At 45.1% G+C, this 15,241-nt stretch overlaps 1 protein-coding gene across 4 annotated transcripts in view; it reads left to right on the top strand.

Moving 5' to 3' along the window:
- The window catches only part of myo7aa (myosin VIIAa), a 29,258-nt gene extending 14,949 nt beyond the window's left edge, over nt 1-14,309 (top strand). For 2 of the 4 annotated variants that reach the window (XM_062386456.1, XM_062386454.1), the window contains 31 exons: nt 597-691; nt 796-880; nt 1,003-1,221; nt 1,738-1,845; nt 1,936-2,145; nt 2,272-2,478; nt 2,606-2,782; nt 3,239-3,328; nt 3,406-3,533; nt 3,636-3,762; nt 3,861-3,980; nt 4,273-4,446; nt 4,615-4,842; nt 4,955-5,122; nt 5,543-5,660; nt 5,841-5,967; nt 6,118-6,287; nt 6,372-6,562; nt 6,910-7,034; nt 7,641-7,798; nt 7,890-8,043; nt 8,315-8,470; nt 8,907-9,012; nt 9,087-9,200; nt 9,343-9,430; nt 9,719-9,825; nt 9,981-10,166; nt 10,468-10,584; nt 10,677-10,760; nt 10,850-10,969; nt 11,455-14,309. In XM_062386456.1, coding sequence (XP_062242440.1) covers nt 597-691; nt 796-880; nt 1,003-1,221; nt 1,738-1,845; nt 1,936-2,145; nt 2,272-2,478; nt 2,606-2,782; nt 3,239-3,328; nt 3,406-3,533; nt 3,636-3,762; nt 3,861-3,980; nt 4,273-4,446; nt 4,615-4,842; nt 4,955-5,122; nt 5,543-5,660; nt 5,841-5,967; nt 6,118-6,287; nt 6,372-6,562; nt 6,910-7,034; nt 7,641-7,798; nt 7,890-8,043; nt 8,315-8,470; nt 8,907-9,012; nt 9,087-9,200; nt 9,343-9,430; nt 9,719-9,825; nt 9,981-10,166; nt 10,468-10,584; nt 10,677-10,760; nt 10,850-10,969; nt 11,455-11,547 — 4,350 coding nt within the window. In that variant the 3' untranslated portion in view covers nt 11,548-14,309. Of the gene's footprint in view, nt 1-596; nt 692-795; nt 881-1,002; nt 1,222-1,737; nt 1,846-1,935; nt 2,146-2,271; nt 2,479-2,605; nt 2,783-3,238; nt 3,329-3,405; nt 3,534-3,635; nt 3,763-3,860; nt 3,981-4,272; nt 4,447-4,614; nt 4,843-4,954; nt 5,123-5,542; nt 5,661-5,840; nt 5,968-6,066; nt 6,288-6,371; nt 6,563-6,909; nt 7,035-7,640; nt 7,799-7,889; nt 8,044-8,314; nt 8,471-8,906; nt 9,013-9,086; nt 9,201-9,342; nt 9,431-9,718; nt 9,826-9,980; nt 10,167-10,467; nt 10,585-10,676; nt 10,761-10,849; nt 10,970-11,454 lie in introns of all 4 variants that reach the window. The other 2 variants (XM_062386457.1, XM_062386455.1) reach the window with 2 other exon arrangements.
- Nucleotides 14,310-15,241: the final 932 nt, after the last annotated feature.

Here is a 15,241-nt window from a genome sequence, read left to right as displayed (position 1 = left end):
ACTTTGTGTTCTCTGTGACACGGTGGACAAACATTGTGTTCATATTGTGATCGTGAATCAACAGCAGACGAGAGGAGCTTCAGATGAACAAATACTTTATAACATCTTACTGCAGCTGTTGATCTGTCAAAGTTTAAAACAGTACAGATACTTGAAGGCTTTAGGCTGGTCTCTCTCCGGCCTCATCGCTCAGCTGGACAGGAAGCAGCACAGGAGGTAGAGTGTGTGTGTGGGGGGTGGGGGGGGCAGTTCCCACACTTCCCCGACAGGAAGTGGTCAGATCCGAGGTCAGATGGACAGATCACAAGAGGAGGAGATGGAGCCTCACATGTTTGTGTTCATTTATATGAAACATTAACAAGCTGCCACATTAGAGCCTGTCGGGGGAAATCCTGAAGTTTAAGATTAATTCAACTTAATTTATCCCAAGAAGGAAACTTATCAAAATGATTAAAGCAGCAGTAAATTTATTAAAACATTTTTCTATACTTCATGTAAATAAATAATAAGAGTTAAATAAAGGGGCTGAGTTCTGGAGTTATAAGAAGCAGAGCAGCAGAATGTGTGTTATTTATCAGTTGTGTTTGTCTGTGTAGGATCATCACGACATGCTGCTGGAGATCGAGAGGGACAAGGCCATCACTGACAAGGTCATCCTCATCCAGAAGGTGGTTCGAGGCTTCAAGGACAGGTGGGTCTGAAACCCGGAGTCCAGTCCCATCAGACTGTCACTGTGTGTCTTTGTGTCCCCGCGTCCTTCTGTAACCACTGATCACACAAATCTCATGTCCTCAGGTCGAACTTCCTGAAGATGAGGAAGTCGGCCGTGTTCATCCAGAAAACATGGAGAGGATATCACTGTAGGAAGAACTATGGAGCTGTGAGGATCCACACGTCACACAAACACATTGGATTATAACTGTCATATGTCAGGAGGGTGGAGATCCATGATGCAGCTCGAGGTGGAGTCACTCACTCTCACTCGTCCTTCCCTCTCTGCAGATGCGAGCCGGCTTCTCTCGCCTGCAGGCTCTGGTTCGCTCCAGGAAGCTGTGTGCGTCCTATCACGTGGCCCGGCAGCGGATCACGGGCTTCCAGGGCCGCTGCCGGGGGTTCCTGGTGCGCCGGGCCTTCAGGCACCGGCTGTGGGCAGTCATCACCATCCAGGCCGGCACCAGAGGCATGATCGCCCGGCGGCTGTACAAGAGGCTGAAGGGAGAGGTACAGACACACACAGGATCTCAGCTTCTACATGTCCTGCTTCTTTCTTCTGCTCCACTTCATGTTTCACTTTTTACTTTGGTAAATGGACACTGAAAAAAGTGAGTAACATTTAATTAAAAAAAGCTTTGTAAAGTTGACTTGAATTGGTAGATACAGAACAACTTAGATTTAAGGTAGATTTTACCCTAGGTATAAAATGTACTCAGATGATTCTAGAACACTTTACTTAGACTACCTTCGTATCTAATGAAAATATTGTAGTTAAACACCTTTCATTTACTTTATTTCCAGACGTTCCTCAGTAATATTTACTTATTATCTGATCTACATCACAGCACTATTTATAAACAGATGTATTTACTTTATAGATGAACATTTGACACATTAAACACAGTTAATAAAACCTGAATTGAACGGTCTTACAGTTAAATAAATATAGAATGAGTTCTGCATTAATCTGCTCCATTATGATTTAATATGGACGACTTGTGTCCACCTCCTCCTCTGCTTCAGTACCGCAGGAGGCTGGAGGCCGAGAAGATGCGTCTCGCTGAAGAAACCAAACTGAGGAACCAGATGTCTGCGAAGAAAGCGAAGGCTGAGGCCGAGCGCAAACACCAAGTGAGGGTCCAACAAGAACGGCTTCTTCACGTTGACTTACACTAAACAGTTTTACCTTTTCTACCTAAACTAACATACTTTATTTTGTAGGAGCGTCTGGCCAAGCTGGCCAAAGAGGACGCTGAGCGGGAGAAGAAGGAGAAGGAGGAGGCTCGGAGGAAGAAGGAGATGGTGGAGCAGATGGAGAAAGCTCGTCTGGAGCCCGTCAACGACTCAGACCTGGTGGACAAGATGTTCGGCTTCCTGGGGACCACCAACTCCTTCCCGGGGCAGGAGGGACAAGCTCCTGCTGGCTTCGAGGTGAACTACAGTTTATGTTGCTGTAACTTCACTTTTATAAACACACTAAATTGACAAATCTGAAAATGATGAATAAATATTGTAAGGATTTAAAAACTCTGACCTGAAACTCTGTCTCCTCCTCAGGACCTGGAGCGAAGCCATCAAGAGCTGGAGGTGGAGGATCTGGACGAAGCTCTTCCTCTGCCCGAGGACGATGATGAAGAAGATTTGTCGGAGTACAAGTTCGCCAAGTATGCCGCCACCTACTTCCAGGGCAGCACCACTCACACCTACGTCCGCCGACCTCTCAAACAGCCGCTGCTCTTCCACGACGACGAGGGAGACCAGCTGGTACGACCCAGGAAACACAACTTTGAAAAAAGATGATGGAACTCAATCAGGAAAATCCCTGCTGTTGAAATGAAAAACTTGAATATTGAATATTTCCCCTGATCGACTCCATGAATCCTCTTCGCAGGCTGCTCTGGCGGTGTGGATCACAGTGCTGAGGTTCATGGGAGATCTGCCGGAGCCCAAGTACCACACGGCCATCAGCGACGGGAGCGAGAAGATCCCGGTCATGACCAAGATCTACGAGACGCTGGGAAAGAAGACGTACAAGAGGGAGCTGCAGGCGCTGCAGGGGGAGGGGGAGGTGAGCAGGAGGAGAACATCTAGTCTGAGCTTACAACACATACGTCTGTAGGTCTCATTCATCAGCCTGGTCTCTACCATGACAAACGTCTCAGTCAGTTATAAAACTGACCCACAGAGAATGAATACAAATGTTTTCATGACCCCTGACCTTTCACCTTCATAAGGTTTTTTATTTGACCTTACTATTATAATCTTGAGAGAAGACACAGCTCCAACATGACCTCATAGTGTTACTGCAATTTAGGTTTACGTTTCATAAATACACACATTTTATTATTTCTTTAAATAACATGGACTTTGATGTGTTATTAAATAATAGGTCCTGGAGTTTTCTCTAAACAGATCTTGTTAAATGTTCGGTCCTGGGTTTCTTGACTGTGAGCGTTAGCATGGTAAGGTGTCATATGTGCAGGGTCTTCTCTGATTGGTCGATGAGCTGTCTCTTGTCCCTCAGACGCCTCAGTCCGACGGACACAAGAAGAACAGCGTCCGACACAAACTGGTGTCGCTCACGCTGAAGAAGAAATCCAAGATCACTGAGGAGGTGAGCGATGGAGAAAGATTTATATTTGTCGTATATTTGTCGTAGATCGAGAACATTCACAGTTCGATGCCTCGCAGGTCACCAAGCGCCTGAACGATGGGGAGTATGGTGTCACTGGGAACAGCATGCTGGAGGACCGGCCCACGTCCAACCTGGAGAAGCTTCACTTCATCATCGGGAACGGGATCCTGAGACCAGCGCTGAGGTGAACACTGACCGTGTGTCTGTCAATGTGAATAGAGCTGTGAATAACACCATACAACTGTGTGTGTGTGTGTGTGTGTGTGTATGTGTGTGTGTGTGTCAGGGATGAGATCTACTGTCAGATCTGTAAGCAGCTGAGTCAGAACCCGTCTAAGAGTTCTCACGCTCGAGGCTGGATCCTCATCTCTCTGTGCGTCGGCTGCTTCGCCCCGACAGAGAAGTTTGTCAAGGTCAGAACATCCAACATCGGTTTATTGTATTTACACATAGGAAGAAGAAATTCAACCTGATCCGCCTGAATCCTAATTGTTTTGTTTTTTGAACTCAGTACCTGAGGAACTTCATCAGCAGCGGTCCACCAGGTTACGCTCCGTACTGCGAGGAGAGGATGAGACGGACGTTCGCTAACGGGACGAGAACACAACCTCCGTCCTGGCTGGAGCTGCAGGTGCACACACACACACACATACACACACACACACACACACACACACACACACACACACACACACACACACACACACACACACACATACTGCAGGTCAGAGGTCAAATAAAGTACGAATGTATTGTAAGTCTCATAGGTAAAGAGTTTGAAAAGAGGATTTAGAAGTTTTAGTGAATGCAGCATCAGGGTGGTTTGAATTCCAGGTCTGAGGAACAGTTGCAGAGATATGTTATTAATAAACTGTAATAAACTGTGTTTGAACACTAATCAACCAAAGCTCATTCACGTCCAGGCCACCAAGTCGAAGAAGCCCATCATGCTGCCGGTGACCTTCATGGACGGCACGACCAAGACGCTGCTGACCGACTCGGCCACCACGGCCAAGGAGCTCTGCCTCGCCCTGTCGGACAAGATCGACCTGCGGGACCGCTTCGGCTTCTCCCTGTACATCGCCCTGTTCGACAAGGTAGAGGAGGAGCCTGTGACTCCTCAGACACCTGGAGAAGTGGAGATCAGACTGATGTCACAACTGTTTGAATCTTGCTCCTAATAAGAGAGTTTATTAATGGGTTATTATAAACATTGAAACTGATTTTCACTCACTGTTGCAGTAACGCCCCTCGTCCTCCTGCAGGTGTCCTCTCTCGGCAGTGGGAACGACCATGTGATGGACGCCGTGTCGCAGTGCGAGCAGTACGCCAAGGAGCAGGGAGCCCAGGAGAGGAACGCCCCCTGGAGGCTGTTCTTCAGGAAGGAGATCTTCACGCCCTGGCACTGCCCCAGCGACGACCTGGTCGCCACCAACCTCATCTACCAACAAACCGTGAGGGGCGTCAAGTTCGGAGAATACCGCTGCGACAGGGTGATTCAAATAGTTTGGTCTTTAATTTGACATTTTATGAACGTACGACTGTCATGTCTGTTTATATGAAGTGGGTGTGTAACCTGTCAGTGTTTCTGGCTCTTCTCCTCAGGAGGACCTGGCGGAACTGGCCTCTCAGCAGTACTACGTGGACTACGGCTCAGAGATCCTCATGGAGCGGCTGCTCAGCCTCATCCCCTCCTACATCCCCGACAGAGAGATCAGCCCCTCCAGGACCGTGGAGAAATGGGCCCATTTCATCATGGCTGCCCACAAAAAGGTGCTGGTCACTGGGCTAATGTGGGTCCATGTCGGCCCTGTGTGTTTATCCAGAACAGAAACCTGCTGTTTGTACCGAGGCCTGAGTGATGTGTCCACCACCTTGGTCCAGACCAGAAAGCAGAGAAAGAACAAACTGCTGCATCTAAAATAAAATCCAGTATTAACAACAATATTATCAATTCGCTAAAAGAACCAAAGCAGGACAGAATTAATATGTGTAACAGTTTTCAATGAGCTCTAGATGCAGGTGAGATGTTACATGTGAGTAGGTTTGCATTAATATTGATGGAAATAACAATTGTCTTGTATTTGCATGAACGTAAACTGCATGTGACACCATCTGCTGCAGAGACACAATACAGATGTTTCAAACAATAATGATAATCTCTCTCTCTCTCTCCCCCCCCTCTCTGCTCAGGGCGTCTACACCCAGAAGAGGTTCGACCCTCAGAAGGTGAAGGAGGAGGTGGTCGACTTCGCTCGTCACAAGTGGCCCCTGCTCTTCTCTCGATTCTACGAAGCCTTCAAATTCTCAGGTGACGTCTACAACCTCGAACAAGTCGTCCATCCACAGCTGATCAGTTCAGCTTCACCTGGAAATCTGAAATTACACTAAATAACTATGATATATAATAAAGTAACTATAACAATAACACTTTTGTTTTATGAATGCCAAAACCCATCTCTCCTCCTCCTCCTCCTCTTCTCCCTCTCAGGTCCCAGTTTGCCTAAAAACGACCTGATCGTGGCCGTCAACTGGACCGGAGTTTATTTTGTAGACGAGCAGGAGCAGGTCCTTTTAGAACTCTCCTTCCCAGAAATCAGTGCAGTGTCCAGCAGCAGGTGAGGCATGCTGGGAGCTGTAGTCCCCTGATCGACCAAGAAGTAGTAAATAGTTTAGAGTTTGATTCTCTAGCTCTGTTCACAGAGGCGTCAAATCAGAAAATGCATGTTCATGTCGTTCAGTGTGAATAAACACATTTTATTTTCCAGTGGAGGAAAGTTGCAGGGTCAGAGTTTCACATTGGCGACCATCAAAGGTGAAGAGTACACGTTCACCTCCAACAACGCAGAGGACATCCGTGACCTGGTGGTGACCTTCCTGGAGGGCCTGAGGAAGAGGTCAAAGTTCGTGGTGGCGCTACAAGACAACCCCAACCCCAGTGAGTCCACACAGGACGGTTCTTACCCTGTTGTGTGTTTTGGGATGAACACACAACACACTGCTCTTTGTGTGTTTGCTGCAGCTGGGGAGGAGTCCACGTTCCTCAGCTTCCTGAAGGGAGACCTGATCCTGTTGGACCAGGACACCGGCGAGCAGGTCCTCAACTCTGGTTGGGCGCACGGCGTCAACGAGCGAACCAATCAAAGAGGAGATTTCCCAGCTGACTGCATCTATGTCCTGCCCACCATGACTCGACCGCCGCAGGAAGTAGTGGTGAGAGGAAACAACATGTCTGAGGTCAACACAGCAAAATAAAATTACAGACTTTAAACTAAATTAAAACACAGAAGCTGCTCAAGCCTTAATTCTCGTTCTTCTCACAAAGCGATGAAGAACAAACAGAGACAGAAACTATCAGGATCATAGAATCGTTAATGGATTAAATTATTAAGGGTCAAGCTTTGTTATTCTTACACAATGAGAAAATGAGGTGAAACATTAATGTCATAGTTTCCTTCTGATCAAATTTAATCAGACAACCTTTGACTCTTCTACATTTTGTGTGAAGACAGAAACTGTCAAGTCAAATGTTTTGTAATCTGCTGGTTTCCAACCATCAGGCGCTGGTGACCATGACACCGGACCAGCGACAGGAGTCGGTTCGTGTGTCACAGCTCGTTCTGCCCGAGAGTGACGACAGAATGAAACCCTACACACTGGAGGAGTTGTCCTACGACTACTTCAGGTACACACACACACACACACACACACACACACACACACACACACACACACACACTACGAACATAAATTATGTACACATGCTGCAAACACAAGCACAAAACAAGCAGACACACACACTTACACAAAAGCAGTTCACTCTGGAAAGAGGTTTTATTGATTATCAATGTGTGTAGCTCTGACTGAGTCGTCCCACTCAACTCAAACACTGGATATTACCCATGATCCTCTGCTTCCTGAACCAGAAGAGCTGCAGCTGTAACTAATCCACCAAATACTGTCTAGAAATGATAAACTCAGGTTTTTAATAACTTCTGAGTGTTTTTAACTGATCTCAGTTCAGCTTCACTCTTCAGCTGCAGCTGGATGTGACAGTGTGTGACTCTCAGTCAGTTCTTCTCTCAGGAGATGGAACCCACTCACCAGAGTCACAGAGAACAGACGCTCAGGGAGAGAAGGAGGAAACTTTCTCCTTGTTCCCACTCACTTTAATCAAGCTGCTGGTTTAGGGTCAACAAGTTGCTTTAATGCAGATGTGCAGGACTTAATACATGAGGGAGAAAGTTCATGATGTGCTCATGTCAGTGTGTCACTAACCTGCTTCTCTCAGGCCTCCTCCCAAACACACCCTGAGCAGAGTGATGGTCACTAAGAATCGTGGGAAGGACAAACTGTGGAGCTGCACCAGGGAGCCGCTCAAACTGCCGCTGCTGAAGAAGGTGGTGACCCACGAGGAGCTGAGTCAGGACGCCTGCATGGCCTTCATCGATATCCTTCAACACACTCCATGTTTTCAGCTGAATGTGTTCATTTGTATTGAAACTCAGCCAGTTGTGTTGTTCCTTGACGTGTGTTCCACCGGTGATGAAGTACATGGGCGACTACCCGTCCAAACGCACGCGCTCGGTCAACGAGCTGACGGACCAGATCTTTGAGGGAGCGCTGAAGGCCGAACCCCTGAAGGACGAGATCTACTGTCAGATCCTCAAGCAGCTGACTGACAACCACGTCAAGTGTGTAACCCGACTCCATCACCGACAACACAATCACTGATGAAGTCTGGTTTGAGCTCTTTGGAAAGATCTTTGACACAGTCCACAGTAAACCCTGCAAACAGTGATACACACAAAGTGTTGTGGTCTGAAAACATGTTGATTTGAAAAAATGAGGTTCCATTTTCTAACTTCTTAATTGGACTGTGCAGCATTAGGTGCATTCAGTGTTTACTAATCCTTGAGTGTGATGTGTGTGCAGCAGCTGACTGTGAGTTGTGTTCTCCTGCAGGTACAGTGAGGAGAAAGGCTGGGAGCTGCTGTGGTTGTGCACTGGTTTGTTTCCTCCCAGCAACATGCTGCTGCCTCACATCCAGCGCTTCCTGCAGTCGAAGAGACACCACCCGCTGTCTGGAGACTGTATGCAGAGGCTGCACAAAGCTCTACGGTGAAACCACACCCGAGTCTGTTCTCAGGGAAACATCACATGTCTCGTTAATGTTTGGATTATTAAACCGGTTACAATGGTTACACCTGAAACCAGCTCATTCAACTTTTAAAACCAACAAAAGAGGCAACATGTTGAACTCCACTTTTTAACATTTATTTTTCTGCTCGATCAATTAAAAAAGTGTTTTGCTTCTTGGTACTTTTACATTTGAGTGAAGTCAGTGCAGAGTGTGCTGCAGGAGGAAGGATCTTCTGAATTTACCTTGAATCTTCATACAAACACAACAGGTTTAAAAAACTGTCAAATATTTGTGTTAAACGTGGAATCTTGAAACCTCCAGTAGACGTCTTGCTTCTACAAGTTAAGGTCCAGACTTCGATTTGATTTTAAGGATTTAAGTATCTCTAACTTGTCCTTGTCATCGTGTTAACAGTAACGGATCCAGGAAGTACCCCCCCCACCTGGTGGAGGTGGAGGCGATCCAACACAAAACAACGCAGATCTTCCACAAAGTCTATTTCCCCGATGACACAGATGAGGTAGGACGCACAGACGCAGATACACTGTGAGCCTGTTTGAACCGAGTGTTTCAGTGTTGGTCTGAAACCTGCAGGCGTTCGAGGTGGAGTCCAGCACCAAGGCAAAGGACTTCTGTCAGAACATCTCCACCCGGCTGCTGCTCAAAGCTCCTGAAGGCTTCAGCCTCTTCGTCAAGATCTCAGACAAGGTCAAAGATTGTTCAATATGTTAGTAATAGGGTTGTTGGGGAAAAACACTTTCAGTTGCATGACTTTCATGTTTAGACAGAAACGATTTTATAGCATTAGAAAGTCAATTCTGTTCATGAGTTGATCTATTGTGTTCTGCAGGTGATCAGTGTTCCAGAGGGAGATTTCTTCTTTGACTTTGTCCGACATTTAACCGACTGGATCAAGAAGTCTCGTCCGGTGAAAGACGGTTGGTTCCAGTTTCTGTTTCACGTCTGTTTGTGGCAGAAGAAATGTTTTCAGATCAACTTCAGTGTTTCTCTTGTTTGTCTCGTTTCTAACACACTGAAAAGATCTGACTTGTGAACAGACACTTGATCTTATGGTTTGTTCAGGTTCGCTCCACATGCAGGAGGAAGAAGCATTGAAACATCTCAAACACAAACATCATGACTTTCATGTTGACTGAACAAAACCTGCACCTGAATTCAATATTCAGCAGAGTCTGCAGGTTAATGGCTGGTTTCTTCTCTGGCAGGTGTCGTCCCCTCTCTGACCTACCAGGTGTTCTTCATGAAGAAGCTGTGGACCAGCACCGTTCCAGGGAAGGACTCCTTCGCAGACTCCATCTTCCACTACTACCAGGTCAGTCTCATTGATTTTACACTGAGGAACAAAGCGACACTACTTTAATTATAACTTTACATTCAACTCAATCATCCTCTCTAGCTGTTCCTAAATGATTTGTTGTACTACTTTACTTGAACTGTACCATTGTGTGTTTAATGTATTAATGTCAGGAGCTGCCTAAATACTTGCGTGGCTACCACAAGTGTTCCCGAGAAGAGGTTTTCCAACTGGCAGCGCTCATCTACCGCGTCAAGTTCGAAGACGACAAATCTCACTTTCCTACAATTCCCAAGATGCTTCGGGAGCTGGTTCCCCAGGACCTGATTCGCCAGATGTCCCCGGACGACTGGAAAAGGGTAAATCAAACAAAACTGATATTAAATGTTTACTGGAGTCAAATGATGAATGATAATAATGTAATTTATACTATTGCATGATTTATTACCTATTGTAATTAATTATGTTTTCCTGAGATTCAAAATATACAAATAATAACGTTCCTCAAGTCGTTCATAAGTTAAAGAAATATTCTCACGTATATTCAACAAGCTTCATGTTTCTTTTTATATTTAAACACAAACAAAACGTTGATCTTTGCTCTTAATCAAGACTTGGTCTGAGTCGATTCATGATGGATTCCACGTGTGTGTGTTTCAGTCTGTGGTGGCGTACTTCAACAAGCAGGCCGGTAAATCCAGGGAAGAGGCCAAACTGATGTTCCTGAAGATCATCTACAAATGGCCGACCTTTGGCTCCGCCTTCTTCGAGGTCAAGGTAAACACACTTGAGATTTTCAATATAAAACAAACATAACACATTAGATAAATGATCAGTGGACATTCACACAATCTGCTTCTTGTCTTCAGCAAACCACAGAACCCAACTTCCCAGAGATCCTGCTGATCGCCATCAACAAGCAGGGAGTCAGTCTCATCGACCCCAAGACCAAGGTCTGTGTTTGAATCAGAGTCCAGAGACCAGAGGATAGGGTGGAGTGGACTTTAACTGTTTGTGTGTGTCTGTGTGTGTGTGTGTGCAGGACATCCTGATCACACACCCCTTCACCAAGATCTCCAACTGGAGCAGTGGGAACACCTACTTCCACATCACCATCGGAAACCTGGTCAGAGGAAGCAAACTGCTGTGTGAGACCTCACTGGTAGGGGGCAGCAACACACACTCACTCACACACTAACACACACAAACTCACACACTCACACACAAACACACTCACACTCACACACAAACACACTCACACACACACACTCACACACTCACAGACTCACAGACTCACACACTCACACACTCACACACTCACACACACACACTCACACACTCACACACTCACAAACTCACACACGTTTACACACTCACAAACTCACACACTCACGCATTCACACACTCAAACACTCAAACACTCACCCATTCACACACTCACAGACTCACACACTAACTCACACACTCACCCAATCGCACACTCGCACACTCACAGACTCACACACTCACACACTCACACACAAACACAGTCTCACACTCACACACTCCAGCATATGAGCAGGAACTAATATGAATCATATTCTTGATGTGTTCACTTTCGAGGTGAGTTCTTCCAGGTAACGTTGTGTCCGTGTGTTTCCATCACAGGGTTACAAGATGGACGACCTATTGACCTCTTACATCAGTCAGATGCTGAGCACCATGAACAAGCAGCGCTCTGGGCGGGGCCAGAGCAAGTGAACTTCTTACTGGCAGGAGGCCGCTGAGCTCATCCGGCTCTTGCGCCCTATAGGCCAGCACTGCAGCTGGGGGCGGACCTTCGCCCACCAGCTGTGGAGGATGAGCCGCAGTCCTTCTAACAGCTCCCAAGGGTCAAAGGTCTCCGGGGAGAGTTCGGCCCTCAGCAGCGACGACCCCGGAGAAGGCCCCAGCAACTATCACCCCCGCAAACACAACTACGACGAGGACGAGCCGTCCAGCGAGGACGACTACCTGTAACACACCTGTCCGTCCAACAGGGGTCAGACCTGAGACACACACAGCTGGAGTCAGTCCTGCCGCCATGTGACCATCGTTCTTCTGCCAAGTTCAGAGGACAGGGTTCCTGTGCAGGTCACACCACACGACCAGACACAAGAGGTCACACTCGACATCATCTTTCACCAGGAGACTCACAGTCTCACGTGCAGCCTAAACATATTCACATGTTCCAGTGAGGGTGACCTCCTCTGAGGGAGTGATCATGTGATCAGGTGTGGACAGAAACAGGCTTAACTTTCTGGGGTTGAAAGACGAGATAAAGATTTCCGGCTGTAGCTCAACAACGACTCAGATCACGTTTCTCTGCTCCGCCCTCGACCTGGGACTGAAGAACCAGAGCGTTTAAACTCTCCTGTGACACCAGCAAGTCAACGAGGTTCCTGCAGCGTTTAAAAAATTACAAATCTTCTCAGAAGTTACTGAAAAGCCTTAAATTGAACTCTTTAAGGTTTTAAGCGTTTTCTCTCGGCGGCTGTGAACTTAACTGTTAGTTATGATTGAAATGAACAGTCAGCCACATCAAGGGATTTATTAAATTACTAAGAATTACTGTTAACTGGAAAATTTGAATCTTAATGAATGATTCTCCCTAATGCTTTTACATCTTTAGCAATATGATTGTATAAAAAACAGATATGGTATTAAAAAGCTCTTACATTTAATTTGATAAGTTAAAATGCACGTTAACATATGATCATAATAACTTTTTAAAGATTCTCAACAGTCCGGCCTCTAAGCTGCAGACAGATATTCTTGCTCCTGTGTTGGTGCATCTTAAAACTGACAAAGTTTTTAAGGGTTAAAGGTTTTTGTCGTCTGTACCTTCTGCAGTATGCAGGATATGATTTCCAGTGATGTGAAGCTCCCCCTGTCTGCGACTCACTGAATTACACCTGTACCTGATGTTTATGGCCTGAACTGTGTAACCCTTTGTTTTCTGAGTGTTTTCTAATCCATGGTTTTTGTTTACATCTCTTTTGTTTAATGGTGTTTCTAATTTAATTTTATGCCTTATTGTTTATTTATGTAGAAACAACATCACCCAGCATCCAATGGGGTGCAGCTGCTGTTTTTATGGGGCTTCTCTAATATTCATGTCAGGCTACTTTAACTCTTAATGTCTCTAAGCACAGTTGTTGATTTTATTTTGACCTTTATTACAAATGTTATTTTTCTTTTGACAAGTTGAAGTTTGTAGATGAACACTGTGCACTTCAAAAAGGGAAAGTTAAAAGTTTTTTAGAGGGATGTTTACGTAGAAACTTGTCAAAGTGTAAAAAATCCTCAGTGAGCTAAATAAAAGCTAACTTTGTAGGAATAGACGCACTGAACGAGCCACACCTCGGCTGAGCAGGAGATGAATGAATCTGTGTCTGAACCTCAGGGTCTGAATTCAGAAATTCATGAGGGATTTTAGAAGTAAAAAAAAACACCTTCCAGATGTGGATGGCTGGGTTCTGAAGAGTTGCTTCATGTTAAAATGTTTTAATTGACTCAAATGTTTTTCTTGTATTAATGTATTGTTAAAGATAACCACTGATGAATTTATCTTTGAGCTAATTTGAGTAAAGACTTTAAGTGCTACTTTGCATAAAGATTTCCTTATCTTGAATAGGATTGTTGTTGTTTTTGTTGAAAGCTTCTGTCATTTTACACATTTTACAACAGAACAATAACTTTAAATGAGATCCCCAGAAGACAGAATATGTAAAAGCAGAAAAACAAGTTGAACAGTGACTTCACTGTCCCAGTGTCTCTCCACTTGAGGACTCGTCTCCTTCCAAGGCTGCATTCACAATAACTGGATTACCTCATTTACAACAGATTTGGTTTTTGCACAGTTAATCTTCAGTAAACATCAGTTGCTTTAAATCCATCCACAGGTGTTATGTTTTGAAAAGATAAACAGGCTATTCAAAAATTCTAATCCTGTAGTCAATGTCATATAAGTATAACGTTTTGCTGGTGCAGGTAAAGACTTGTAAGTCTGGTCGTTAACAGTTATCTTCATTTGATTTAAACGTGTTCATGTGCTGAATCAAATCATTTATTTGATATAAAGATTTTCACCGTTTGTCTTATTTTCCTTCATGTGTTTGTGCTCAGTGAAAACTCTGCTTTGTGAGAAAGATTAAAAAATGAGTTCACACGATGAAAACTTCATTAACTTTCACTGGAGGTTTCACTTGTATCCAAATACATAGACTGGGATTTGAACCGTGCCAATGATTTCATCTGAAACCTTCATGTTGTTCAGATTGTTGTCTTTTTTTCTGGACTCATGCAAACGTTTGTTGTTTGGTGTTGTGTTGTATTTGAGTTGGTTTGTTAGAAATCAGGTTATTGTGTTACTTGTTTAATTGTGAGTTGTGTGTCATATCGTTGTCCTGATCAATCATCACTTGAATAATTGATTTAACAAGTTTTTGTCCAAATAAATCTTCAATAAAAAGTAACAATTATTTCTCATTTGTTTTGAGTTTGATAAAGATCAACGAGAAACTCTTTGTAATCTCAGACTTCCAGTTTCCTGATGATCAAGATCTGACACCAGGTCAGATCAGGGCGGCGCAGCACAGAAGGGCGACAGAGTCAAACTTCCAAAAGCAACTTCTCATGATCTTTATTCAGAACAACTAAAACTATATTTGGCACAAACCTGCAGCCAAACTGAAACGACCCGGCCTGGACGTTCCTCGTGAAGGAACACGGAACCTTCTGGTGATACATTCATTTCAGTACAAAGACGAACGGCAGCGTCTCTGTCCTCTGGTTTACATTCATTCAGTCAGTGTGCAGATCACACACAGCCTCCAGACACTCATACACGGATTAGTCTAAACATGGGTCAAGGTTTGGTCTAATGCAGCTGAACATGAGAAGGTACAGAAGACACTGAGAATTCTCCTGCTCCGAAGCCTTCACAGCTTCAGAGCTTCTCCTCCGTTCTCCTTCCTTTGGCTTTGATGGGCTGAGGAACATGAGAATGGGAAAGCGACTCAGGTCTACAGCAGTTTATATTGTTGTCTTCTTCGTTGGTGTGAGGTTACGTTTCTTTGATGTCTTGCGTTGTTGAGCTCAGCTGGTGTTGAAGGATGAAATGTTCTGAAGCATGTCGGCCTCTGGGCTCGTGGTGTGAACTGTCCACTGCCAGGACGCTGCCACTGCACCGTGAACGTGTTCCTGGACTCATATCCAGAATCGATCTGCTCTGTCACTGAGGACAGATCAGCTCAGATCAGCTCGGACTCAGTTCAGCTCAGTTCAGATCAGCTCAGATCAGTTCAGATCAGTTCAGTTCAGCTCGGACTCAGTTCAGTTCAGATCAGTTCAGATCAGTTCAGATCAGTTCAGATCAGTTCAGATCAGCTCAGATCAGCTCGGACTCAGTTCA

The sequence above is a fragment of the Platichthys flesus genome, chromosome 4, assembly GCF_949316205.1.
Source record: "Platichthys flesus chromosome 4, fPlaFle2.1, whole genome shotgun sequence".
NCBI lineage: Eukaryota > Metazoa > Chordata > Actinopteri > Pleuronectiformes > Pleuronectidae > Platichthys > Platichthys flesus.
Note: the sequence above shows the minus strand (reverse complement) of the source record. Positions and strands in the feature narration are given on the sequence as shown.